Source organism: Hyperolius riggenbachi, chromosome 1 (assembly GCF_040937935.1).
Source record: "Hyperolius riggenbachi isolate aHypRig1 chromosome 1, aHypRig1.pri, whole genome shotgun sequence".
Taxonomy (NCBI): Eukaryota; Metazoa; Chordata; class Amphibia; order Anura; family Hyperoliidae; genus Hyperolius; species Hyperolius riggenbachi.
The window spans coordinates 407,019,675-407,032,913 of record NC_090646.1 but is presented as its reverse complement, the minus strand read 5'-3'; the positions used below and the strand labels follow the sequence as shown (position 1 = coordinate 407,032,913).

General features: G+C 42.1%; 1 protein-coding gene across 2 annotated transcripts in view; it reads left to right on the top strand.

Annotated features, from left to right (window-relative positions):
* JAK2 (Janus kinase 2) overlaps nucleotides 1–13,239 on the top strand; it is a 349,977-nt gene that overhangs the window by 279,221 nt on the left and 57,517 nt on the right. For both annotated transcript variants that reach the window (XM_068235595.1, XM_068235603.1), the window contains 5 exons: nucleotides 3,561–3,699; nucleotides 6,136–6,287; nucleotides 9,003–9,153; nucleotides 9,266–9,402; nucleotides 11,265–11,454. In XM_068235595.1, coding sequence (XP_068091696.1) covers nucleotides 3,561–3,699; nucleotides 6,136–6,287; nucleotides 9,003–9,153; nucleotides 9,266–9,402; nucleotides 11,265–11,454 — 769 coding nt within the window. The remainder of the gene's footprint in view (nucleotides 1–3,560; nucleotides 3,700–6,135; nucleotides 6,288–9,002; nucleotides 9,154–9,265; nucleotides 9,403–11,264; nucleotides 11,455–13,239) is intronic.

The following is a 13,239-nucleotide window of genomic DNA, read 5'->3' as shown; positions in this document are numbered from 1 at the left end:
TTATTTACATATGCATGATAGCTTTACTTCAATTTACAGAAGATTGTCAGCCTTGCATTCATTTGCATTCATTAGCATTTATTTGCATATGCTTGTTAACCTTGCTTTCATGTGCATAGGCTCGCAAGACTTGACTTCTTTTGCAGAAGCTTGTTAAGCCTTGCATTTATTTGCATATGCTTGATAGCTTTGCTTTGATTTGCAGAGGCTTGATAGCTTTGCTTTCGTATGCAGAGGCTTGATAACTTTGCTTTCATTTGCAGAGGCTTGATAACTTTGCTTTCATTTGCAGAGGCTTGATAACTTTGCTTTCATTTGCAGAGGCTTGATAGCTTAGCTTTCATTTACAGACGCTTGATAGCTTTGCTTTCATTTGCAGATGCTTGATAGCTTTGCTTTCATTTGCAGACGCTTGATAGCTTTGCTTTCATTTGCAGACGCTTGATAGCTTTGCTTTCATTTGCAGACGCTTGATAGCTTTGCTTTCATTTGCAGACGCTTGATAGCTTTGCTTTCATTTGCAGACGCTTGATAGCTTTGCTTTCATTTGCAGACGCTTGATAGCTTTGCTTTCATTTGCAGACGCTTGATAGCTTTGCTTTCATTTGCAGACGCTTGATAGCTTTGCTTTCGTTTGCAGGCGCTTGATAGCTTTGCTTTCGTTTGCAGGCGCTTGATAGCTTTGCTTTCGTTTGCAGGCGCTTGATAGCTTTGCTTTCGTTTGCAGGCGCTTGATAGCTTAGCTTTCGTTTACAGGCGCTTGATAGCTTTGCTTTCGTTTGCAGGCGCTTGATAGCTTTGCTTTCGTTTGCAGGCGCTTGATAGCTTTGCTTTCGTTTGCAGGCGCTTGATAGCTTTGCTTTCGTTTGCAGGCGCTTGATAGCTTTGCTTTCATTTGCAGACGCTTGATAGCTTTGCTTTCGTTTGCAGACGCTTGATAGCTTTGCTTTCATTTGCTTAGGCCTGGTAGCCTGGCGTTCCTTCACATAGGCTTGTTAGCCTTGCGTTCCTTCGCATAGGCTTGTTAGCCTTGCGTTCATTCGCATAGGCTTGTTAGCCTTGCGTTCATTCGCATAGGCTTGTTAGCCTTGCGTTCATTCGCATAGGCCTGGTAGCCTTGCGTTCATTTGCATAGGCTTGTTAGCCTTGCGTTCATTCGCATAGGCCTGTTAGCCTTGCGTTCATTCGCATAGGCCTGTTAGCCTTGCGTTCATTCGCATAGGCCTGTTAGCCTTGCGTTCATTCGCATAGGCCTGTTAGCCTTGCGTTCATTCGCCTAGGCCTGTTAGCCTTGCGTTCATTCGCCTAGGCCTGTTAGCCTTGCGTTCATTCGCCTAGGCCTGTTAGCCTTGCGTTCATTCGCCTAGGCCTGTTAGCCTTGCGTTCATTCGCCTAGGCCTGTTAGCCTTGCGTTCATTCGCCTAGGCCTGTTAGCCTTGCGTTCATTCGCCTAGGCCTGTTAGCCTTGCGTTCATTCGCCTAGGCCTGTTAGCCTTGCGTTCATTCGCCTAGGCCTGTTAGCCTTGCGTTCATTCGCCTAGGCCTGTTAGCCTTGCGTTCATTCGCCTAGGCCTGTTAGCCTTGCGTTCATTCGCCTAGGCCTGTTAGCCTTGCGTTCATTCGCCTAGGCCTGTTAGCCTTGCGTTCATTCGCCTAGGCCTGTTAGCCTTGCGTTCATTCGCCTAGGCCTGTTAGCCTTGCGTTCATTCGCCTAGGCCTGTTAGCCTTGCGTTCATTCGCCTAGGCCTGTTAGCCTTGCGTTCATTCGCCTAGGCCTGTTAGCCTTGCGTTCATTCGCCTAGGCCTGTTAGCCTTGCGTTCATTCGCCTAGGCCTGTTAGCCTTGCGTTCATTCGCCTAGGCCTGTTAGCCTTGCGTTCATTCGCCTAGGCCTGTTAGCCTTGCGTTCATTCGCCTAGGCCTGTTAGCCTTGCGTTCATTCGCCTAGGCCTGTTAGCCTTGCGTTCATTCGCCTAGGCCTGTTAGCCTTGCGTTCATTCGCCTAGGCCTGTTAGCCTTGCGTTCATTCGCCTAGGCCTGTTAGCCTTGCGTTCATTCGCCTAGGCCTGTTAGCCTTGCGTTCATTCGCCTAGGCCTGTTAGCCTTGCGTTCATTCGCCTAGGCCTGTTAGCCTTGCGTTCATTCGCCTAGGCCTGTTAGCCTTGCGTTCATTCGCCTAGGCCTGTTAGCCTTGCGTTCATTCGCCTAGGCCTGTTAGCCTTGCGTTCATTCGCCTAGGCCTGTTAGCCTTGCGTTCATTCGCCTAGGCCTGTTAGCCTTGCGTTCATTCGCCTAGGCCTGTTAGCCTTGCGTTCATTCGCCTAGGCCTGTTAGCCTTGCGTTCATTCGCCTAGGCCTGTTAGCCTTGCGTTCATTCGCCTAGGCCTGTTAGCCTTGCGTTCATTCGCCTAGGCCTGTTAGCCTTGCGTTCATTCGCCTAGGCCTGTTAGCCTTGCGTTCATTCGCCTAGGCCTGTTAGCCTTGCGTTCATTCGCCTAGGCCTGTTAGCCTTGCGTTCATTCGCCTAGGCCTGTTAGCCTTGCGTTCATTCGCCTAGGCCTGTTAGCCTTGCGTTCATTCGCCTAGGCCTGTTAGCCTTGCGTTCATTCGCCTAGGCCTGTTAGCCTTGCATTATTTTCAATCTTCAATCTACAGAGAATTGAAGCGATAAGCTTTTTGGGAGAACCAAAGACTGATTGGTCCAGATATGCATTTTAGATGGGACTCTTCTTCAGTCAGGGCCAACATTTTGGTCGAAAGGTGCTTCAGGCAGCAGGCCCTCCCTCATGTGAGTAGGGGGTTACTTGCCTATCTCTCCTTTTCCTGCCGTACACTGAGATGGTTAGAGAAAGGTCAGTTTAGACTTACCTGGTAAAGATGTTTCTAAACATCTCAGTGTACGGCATACTACATCCCTCCCTCTATGCTTCCTTCTATATCTTCTTCCTGACTTTTTTTTGCACTGTTTTGGTGTGGATTGAGCTGTAGACAGGAGTCTGGGTCACGTTTGGGTGTCTCATTGGCCGGATTTCTTGTCTATATACTGAGGGTAGCAGGGGGTGGGGGCCTTTTAAACTTCTTATCAAGTGTTTCCCTTGGAGGAGGAGCCTGGAGTCTCTCCTTTTCCTGCCGTACACTGAGATGTTTAGAAACATCTTTACCAGGTAAGTCTAAACTGACCTTTTAGTGTGTCAAGTGACCTGATTAAGTGCTCTTAAATTACTCCAGTGACCTTACATAACAAAAGCTACCCGTTCTTTCAGAGATGCCCAATGTACTTTGCATATGTGGGTATGCCATTTATAAGCATTGATTTAGGGTATGCAAGTATATGGCCTGCTCTACCATTTAGGCTCCTGAGCCGTTATGATTGTATTATACTTCGCCAGTCACCACTGCCTAGCCTCTTGTAGGTGAGGTCCAACAGTTTGGACACTTTGGCTGCTGGGGACACAGTAATTGGGCAAAAAATTTCTTGTCCACTATGTCCTTGACAATTTGAAGGATCAAGGCCTACCATTCTTTTTAACAGTTTGTTTAATGTCATGTTTAATACTTTAGGAGGAGCGAAATTTAGTACATGGAAATGTTTGTCTAAAGAATATTCTGCTGATCAGAGAAGAAGACAGGAAGACTGGAAACCCTGCTTTCATCAAACTCAGTGATCCAGGAATCAGTATAGCAGTTCTGCCTCGAGAAAGTAAGTCATGTTAGTGATTCAAGGTATACAAGCGTAGAAAAAAAAAGTTTTGGGTTCCTATGTTTTGCACTGTTAGAAGTTTCTACAAATTTCTTTTTACATGAGAGGAACCATTATAAATAACATAGATTTTAGATTTTGACAAATTAAAAGCAAGTTTAAAGAGAGAGAGAGCTAGAAGATGCTGTGCTTACCTTGTTCCCAATATTATTATTGCCTGACTCATCTTGTGATCCACTGTTTTGATATTTTGAGTTACTTATAAATACATTTGCAGATTGGGTAATCTGACTCCACCCTGCCTAATGGTGCTCATTAGTTATTCAATCTTGATTGTAAAATCGTATCAAATCTGAGTGAATATTCCTTGAATTGATATTTTAGGTCCTAATGCTACATAGAAATGTCAAAATTGTATAAAAAAAAATTACTGTATATCATTAGTAAGCACCTTAATCACTTTCTCCAAAGTGGTCAAAACTTCCGTTTTGTGCACTACCATAATTAGTGCAAATAAGACATTTTGTAAACATCCATTGTGCTGACATGCTCTGGCACTCGGGTGCATGTGGTTGCGTTCAGATTAAACCCCTAAATGGAGGGTCGTGAAGTAGGTAAAGGTGCCATTTAATGGGACAATTTTTGGGGAAATAACTATTTTCTGGGAATCTTCAGATTGGATTGCATGAAAACACAGAAGCTGATAAGCTAATGGGTCTAATTGATCCTAAACAATCTCATTTATTGACAATGTCCATAGAGAAATGCTCGTTCAGCTTGGCAGATTTTTTTTTTCAGAGGTATGATCATAACTGGTGGAGATATTGCAAGTTGGATTCTTTAGTGGAGTGGATAGATTAAAGGGAACCTTAAAGAGAGTCTGAAGCGAGAATAGATCTCGCTTCAGACCTCATAGCTAGCAGGGGCATGCGTGCCCCTGCTAAAACGCCGCTATAGCGCGGCTTAACGGGGGTCCCTGTCCCCCCAAACCCCCTCCGAGCAGCGGGGGAGCGCTTCCTGGTTGGGGCAGGGCTAACCGCCGCAGCCCTGCCCCATGCGCGTCTGTCAGACGCGTACCTCCGCCTCTCCCCCGCCCCTCTCAGTCTTCCTTCACTGAGAGGGGCGGGGGAGAGGCGGCGATGCGCGTCTGATAGACGCGACTGGAGGCAGGGCTGCAGCCGTTAGCCCTGCCTCCAGGAAGCTCAGCTCCAGCGACCTTTTTCCGACCCAGGTTTGCGGGGGGTGGGTTGGGGGTGAAGGGACCCCCGTTAAGCCGCGGGATAGCGGCGTTTTAGCAGGGGCACACGTGCCCCTGCTATATATAAGACCTGAAGCAAGATTTAGTCTCGCTTCAGTGTCTCTTTAACTGCTGCGGAAAAATAAATTCACTTACCTGGGGGCTTTCCCAAGCCTCCTGCAGCCGTCCTGTGCCCGCGCCGGTCCTTCGGTGCCCTCCGGTCTCCCTCCGCCGCTAAGTTTCGATTTCGGACGACTGCCAGTCGTCCTGGGGCCTCTTCCGCATTCCTTGTCATAAACTGCAGTAAAGCGCGTCCGCATGACGCCAAACGCGTCATCGCATGACGCCAAACGCGTCATGCGGACGCGCTTTACTGCAGTTTACGACAAGGAATGCGGAAGAGGCCCCAGGACGACTGGCAGTCGTCCGAAATCGAAACTTAGCGGCGGAGGGAGACCGGAGGGCACCGAAGGACCGGCGCGGGCACAGGACGGCTGCAGGAGGCTTGGGAAAGCCCCCAGGTAAGTGAATTTATTTTTCCGCAGCAGTTAAGGTTCCCTTTAAGTAATCCTTTCTTTCATTCTGAATGAGCTTATCCAAAATATTGTTCGCTGAAAATGGTGCCATTTTAATGATTGTAGAATCCTTCCAACTTCTACCTAATGGTGCCCATACTTGGTACAATTTTTTTCAATTAGATAATTTCGTTTGAGAATTCTGTTAGATCGAATATGAAGATTTTTCCAACATGTCCGATCAGATTTTTATTGAAAAAACAGGATAATTGTTTTTCTTAATCGAAAAAAAGTTTATTTTTGACTTTTATTCAATTTGATCATTTTGGTCAAATAAACAGGAAAATCAAACTTTTTTTATTTTGCCATGTATGGGCACCATTAGGACTATTTGGATAAATTGTTCAGGATCACACATATAATATATAGAAGCAGTTGGGATGGTAAAAGTCAAATGCAATCAGATTGTCTTGTGTATGAGCATCATACCATCATCTAAAATAGATGCATGCTTATTGCAGGCATGAGATTTGAAAACCATTAAATCTAAGAGACTACTGTGTAAGACAAGTGTATATTTTTTTAGAATCCGGTCAGGAGAGGCAACATACTTTTATCTCTTACGGTTTATTCTGTTCATATTAGGATTCATGTTGACCCTTCTCTTTTTATTTTACAAACTAGTTCTGTTGGAAAGGATTCCCTGGGTTGCTCCGGAATGCATCGACAATCCAAAAAACCTCAACCCCATGATAGACAAGTGGAGCTTCGGCACTACTTTATGGGAAATATGTAGTGGTGGTGATAAACCCCTCAGCGCACTGGATTCTCAAAGAGTAAGTCACTCATATCTCAGATCAGGTACCATGATACTTACCTAGCATACATGGTGTTATACTGTTACATTTAACTTGGATTTACTATATTCAGTAGATCATTTTTTGTAAAGATTAAATATGACCTATATACCCCATGGAAACCAGCCAGTAGAATTCCAAAGTAACTCAGACTGATTACTGATAGTCTTGCTCTGAGACCATACTGCCTAAAATGTAGATTAATAAGTAATTACTCTAAATAGAGATTTCATCGATGAGATGTAAATAATTCAGAGTTAAAGCAAATTTTATGGTAATTTTATGCAAACTATGCTTCTTGAAGGTGGATCAATCAGATTTTTAAGTTCAATTTTCAAGTTGCATAAATTTGAATAGAACTAGCATGAACTCAGAATTACTTACATTTTATTGACCAATCCCACAACTAAGCAGATGTTTAATATTCTGTGTGTTGACTCAACCTCTAGCAATTTAAAAATGTGACCTTGCACAGGTGTTCTGAGATCTGGCAAGTTCTTGGAGCATCTCTTATTTTACATAGTACAAGACATTAATTCATAATATTGCTGTTCATAAATTAGTATTTTTATTGAACTGCTCTGGCAAGTTTTACGAACTGTCACGAAAGGACTTTCTGAATGATTTAAAAAAAAAAATTGTAGGCTCATCAACTTTGCCCAGAGAAAAGTAAAATGCCTGAAAACCAATATGTTTCCCTTTAACAGAAAATTATAGTCCGTGTAATATCAGAAAAAATTTCGTAACATGTATTTGGTCCTTTATTTCCTTGTCTTCGTATGAGTTTGAAAAATCCATGTATTAACAAAATAGTCACACACCCTTTTTACATATATTAGTCAATCAATAGCACTGGTTTCAGATGCAACTGCTTTAAGTGTTATTTGTAGACTTAGCGCTTTACCCCTAACAAGGCAAATTCTCTCCAAATGCACCTCTGGAATATACCAACTCTAAACCACGTTTAAACTATCCCAGATTCAATAATATGGTGACACACCTTGAGCACATTATAGCCTCTGGGAAGCCTATGGAATTTAATCTCTTGAAAAGGACATTTCCTTCATATAATTTATGCCTACTAAGCACAATTTGGGACAAATACTATACAAGTTAAAATTATTGATATTGAATCAATACAAAGCAATGATACCCTAGAAAAAGCCCTTTCAAGCATTTGTCATAGTATAATCCTACTGACTGAACCATATATATCTGCATTCAAAAATGCCTCACTGGATTTATTCCACAACTGGATGGTGAAGAATGGGAGGAGATATGGATTAGACCAGATCAGTACCCTGGTGGCTTCAAGGGATGGCTTGATACAATTTAAAATTCTGTACAGGATGTACGTTTCGCCAGATAAACTGAGTATGTTCGATGCCTCTGTGCAGGGGCCTGCTGGTGCTGTAATTCTTCTCTGGCAAACTTTACTCACATGGTCTGGCATTGTTCTCAAGTTAGTGCTATGTGGGTGCAGGAGTGTGAGTTTGTGTCAAGTCTAGAAGATCCCTGTATGTGCTGATTCCATGTGGTTTATTATGGGACCAAAAATCAATGATTGGATTGCTGCTCTTTTACTACAGGAAGCTGATCAATCTGAATTGGAAATCACTAGAACGTTTCTGAGGGCATCTTTTGGCCGTAGTGGCTGTTTTATATAAATGAAGAGAGCTGTTAGTTTGTTCCATTACTGTCTCCAGTTTTGGAAGAAACTAACAACTCTCCATTTATACAAAGCCGCCTCTACGGCCAAAAGATGCCCTGAGAAATGTAATAACATGTTTAAGCCCTGAACTGATGCAACAAGCTTGAACTGATACTAAGCAATAATATGTACTAAGTAGCTAGGTACAAACCATTGATCTGTACACTTTTATGCCTCTTCTCCTAATCTCTGGGTTGACATGATTGGCTCCTTTGGAAATGCATTTCTTTTTTTGGGGGTGGGGGGCGGGGGTTGTAATAGCTTCTTGTTTTGGGTGTGTATCTGTATAGTTATGTTTTTGTGCAGTGGTTCCACCCGTGAGTGTTGGCCTCACACTCCATTTGTTAATTCTTTATTTATTTTTTTAAAAGCAAATTAATACAATTCTCAGGAAAAAAAAAAGTTGTCCTGCACTCGGATAGATTTTCTTTTTTTTTTTTTTTTTTCTTTAGTATAAGATGCTTTATACTCTACTCTCCCCAAGCCAGATTTATACACATCTTTAGTTTATCTTTGAGAGATTTATCTTTGAGAAATTCAGTTCCTCAGATACCTTTATGTCATGCTTTGTCAACTCCAGCTCCATCAGCCGCTTTTTGAAATGTTTCTCTCCCACCTGTGTATAGCGTATTTTCTTATTCTTAGAGATAGAAATTAACTGTTTATAGTCAGAAAAAGTGTCTGATGCAGGCAATGTTATTTTCAAAATCAGCAGAAAGCAATGACAACCTCCATGACACAGACAGAACACATCTGTAGTGCTTCAGCTTAGATGTTAATATGTATTAGTGAAACAATGTTGTTTAGGTATATATAAAACATGGCAGTGCTGAGATCAAGTGAAGGTAAGTTTAGTTCTGGCCCAGTTTTCTGCTAGGTAACTGTTTTTTGAGTCTTCTTGAAAACCTTTAAATAGTTTTTTTTTTTTTTAAGTGAAGTGGTTACATTACATATCTTTTGTAATTTTTAATTTTGTTTTAAAGAAATTACAGTTTTATGAAGATAGGCACCAGCTTCCAACACCAAAATGGATCGAACTTGCCAATTTAATCAACAGCTGCATGGACTATGAGCCAGATTTTCGGCCCTCATTTCGGGCTGTTATAAGGGAATTAAACAGCTTATTCACTCCAGGTAGGAAGCCACTATCCATTGGTGACATTTTGGTGCTCTCAATTTTTATTTTTGTAAATAATACATCTATTGTCACCATTTGTTTTATTTTTGTTTTGTTTTTTTACTTTAGACTATGAACTTCTGGCTGAAAGTGATTTGCTTCCCAATCCGAGAATTGGGGCATTTGGCTTTTCTGGAGGCTTTGAAGACCGAGATCCAACCAATTTTGAGGAAAGGCATCTTAAATTTCTGCAACAACTTGGCAAGGTATATTTGATGTTAAAAAGATTAGCGAGTCTGTTTTGTTTTTGTTGGTTTTTTTGTTATTTATAGGCCTTTTCTTATCATACCAATCTTACAAGTTACAGTTATGTTTACCAGAATACAGTAATATTGTATTTCAGGATATATCTAAAGAAGTGAAAAGGAAATGGTGGTGTAATGGACTCAAGCAATGGAGCTTATTGGATTATTTCATTTTTTTTGTGCTAGTATTTTTGTGACTTCTAATAAAGAGTGCATTTGTTTTGAACTTGCTTTTTAGTGTCAAACATTCTCAGAACTTTATTTTACAATATGTAACATTTTCTTCTAGCCTATAAGTACAATTAACCAAAACAATTTCAGATTTACTTACAGTAATTGTTCTTAATGCTTACATAAAATCCATTGTTATGTTTATTATACTATAGCAGTGATTTTCAGCCTGTGTGTTTGTGAGCAATTTTGACATGGTCAAGAGGTGTGCCTGGAAAAAAACAAAACACAGCCTGGGTTAATATACAGAGCACAAGGAAAGTGCTAAAGAGTGATCAAGAGCAACAACAAAAAATTGTACTAACTTTGGATGATGAAATAAAGAGCTATACATACAGGACACTTTTTTCTATTATAAAGTGGTATATTATAGAAGTAGGCTAAGCTATATTTTGTCACACATTACTTATCTTCCATGGCTTGATGTAATTATTTTGATTATTTTAATGTTTTATCATTTTCTTTTCTTTTTTTTCTTCTTTTTTTTTTCCTTTTCTTTTAATACAGCATGCCTCCCCCTCTCCCCCTAAGTTTTTTTTTTTTTTTTTTTTTTTGAAAAAAACAAAACAAAAACTTAAAAATATTCTTATTCATTCTTTGTTCCTGACAAATGCAAACTGGAATAACATTTTAAACTCATCTCTTCTTTAATGCATTCTTATGACTATTTTTGCACGGAGTTACAATGTTCATGAGCAATTCCAGCCCACTTCTCTTGCAAAGCGTTTGTCCATGGTCTTCACATTTACAGTATTGCAGTATGTTGCCCCCTATGTTTCCCTATATTTGCCATCCCTGGGGGATTAATGCCATACTTTCCACGTGCTTTTTAAAGTTTCATTTTTTTTATACATATTAAGATGAAAATCTCTAAAAACACACCCTGAGATGAGTGAATTGTCTTTTCACCTAGGTGGAGAATTTTTTGTTGATAAACCATGCCTTGACATCTAACAATCATTTGTCAATAAAAAAAAATTCTGGACTTTTGTAACACACGTTTTTTTGTAACTTAGCATTATTAAAGGGACACTTAAGTCAAACAAAAAAAAAGAGTTTTACTCACCTAGAGCTTCCAATAGTCCCCCGCAGCTGTCCGGTGCCCTCGCCGTCTCCCTCCGATCCTCCTGGCCCCGCCGGCAGCCACTTCCTGTTTCGGTGACAGGAGCTGACAGGCTGGGGACGCGAGTGATTCTTCGCGTTCCCAGACATATTAGCACCCTCTATGCTGCTATATGGTATATGATATATGCTATAGTAGTATAGATGGCGCTATTGTGGCCAGGAACCAGAAGAATAACTCGCGTCCCCAGCCTGTCAGCTCCTGTCACCGAAACAGGAAGTGGCTGCCGGCGTGGCCAGGAGGATCGGAGGGAGACGGCGAGGGCACTGGACAGCTGCAGGGGGCTATTGGAAGCCCTAGGTGAGTAAAACTCATTTTTTTTGTTTGACTTAAGTGTCCCTTTAAGGTTTGAAGTTGGATAAGGAAAAGCAAAATACAAACTTTTCAGCCTGCACAGGTGTGAGGAGCAACTCAAATGTTCTGGGCAATCAAGTGTGTTTTTCTAAGAACCCCTCTTCCCTCATTCCAGGGTAACTTTGGAAGTGTTGAGCTTTGCCGGTATGACCCTCTACAGGACAACACTGGGGAAGTTGTAGCTGTTAAGAAGCTGCAGCATAGCACTGAAGAGTACATGAGAGATTTTGAAAGGGAGATTGAGATCCTGAAATCCCTACAGCATGAGAACATTGTTCGATACAAAGGAGTATGTTACAGTGCAGGTAAGCTCTTCCAGGTCAATTCATGGTCCTCACACTACTAGATGTGACTTTTTTGCTGAACATGAAAGCAATGCTAATAAATTAAGAAACCTTCAAGAAATTGGTTAAAAAAAATTGATGATTGTTGCTAATATGCTTAAAGTAAACCTGTAGGGAAAAAAGTGTCCCAGGGTTGGGGGGTACTTACCTCAGGAGGGGGAAGCATCTTTTTCCTATTGAGGCTTCCCCTGTCTCCATCTGACAGCCTGATTAAGCACTGGCAGCCCTAGCAGAAGCCAACAATGTTTATTTTTGCCTGCCGTGGCAGTACCGGCTCTCCACTCTGGTTCCGGCGGAAATAGCCGAGCCCGATCTGGTCAGCTGTATTGCGCAGACGGCTCGTGCATAGGCAGTAGAGTAGACCTGATTCCAGCTGCGCATACGTGCACGCCAAGCGCCCCTACAAGATCTTCAGAGGGTTCCAGTGCAGGATCCCCTCTGCCGCGGAGGACAGAGGAAGCCTATTTAGGATCAAGAGGCTTCCCTTTCCTGTGGCAAGTAACCCCTGGGTCACTTTTTTAACCTTTCAGGTACACTTTAAGAAAAACCCTGTTTAAAACCTAAAACGGCCTACAGACCTCCAACTTATTGCACAATTTAGTTGCTAACATGTTGTTGTAAGAAAATGATGGTACGTCTTATTGAATGATGTTAAGGACAGGCTTGGGTTAGTGCACAATCACTCTGTGTCAATTACGGACATGTTGATCAAAGAGAATGTAATAGTTTGGATGAAAATTGGAACCATATTTTTCAGAATATAAGATGCACTTTTTGTTTCCCAAAACTGGAGGGGAAAAGCAGGTGCATCTTATATTCAGAAGACACGATGCAGAGTTCGCAGGGAGCACTTACCACATTGAGCCGCGCTTTTCTCCCTTCGCTCTCGTCCTTTTCATATAGATATGCTCCTTTCCTCCGCTTCTCGTCTCCTCTTTTTGCAGCAGCAATATATTGGTACACTGACAATATATTGGTACACTTCAGCCGACTGTCGCTATTCTGCTCCTCCATCGCCCCTGGTTCCATTCTTAAACATTACTGGCTCTTACAGTAACCACAGCAGCATATGTCTGCCACACGTCATGTGTGACCACAGCGCAGTGCACTGCTGGGATTACTGTAACAGATCCCTAATGCAGAATTACGGAACCAGGGATGACTGAGGTCAAGGGGGGCTGAATAGCAGAAGGCAGCCACAGTGTACCATAATATTGCTGTTGTTGTAAGAGGAGGAGAAGAGGAGCATATCTACATGAAAAGGACCAGAGCGTGGAGAGAGGGGCACAGCGGCAGGATCATGTACAGTAGTGTAGTACACTGCTATGCATCGAGTGATGTGGGGTCTTCGAGATGGCTTAGCGGGACAAGGCTACTCAAGTAACTATAACTTTTTTTTCAACAATGCTGCAGGATTTTTCATTTAGTGCGAAGATCCACTTTAAGTGGTACCAAACAATGTTGATGTTGCTTCAAGTGCAAATTCATAAAACATACTGTAGTAATAGTTCTACCACAGAGAAGGAGCAAAGAAAGACAAGTTCAAAATGTCCCAAACAAGCACTAGCAATGAATTTCAGCGCAGGTCTTCCACAATCACTCCTGATCAGATGAATCCAAACAACAAGTGCTGACAAGAAGATACAATATAAAGGGCTTGCCAGCTATTAACAACCCACGCTATAAAGTTGTTGGTCAGGCTTGTGCAACAACACCCTGGCAGTTAGATTTCACAGGATCCTCCGT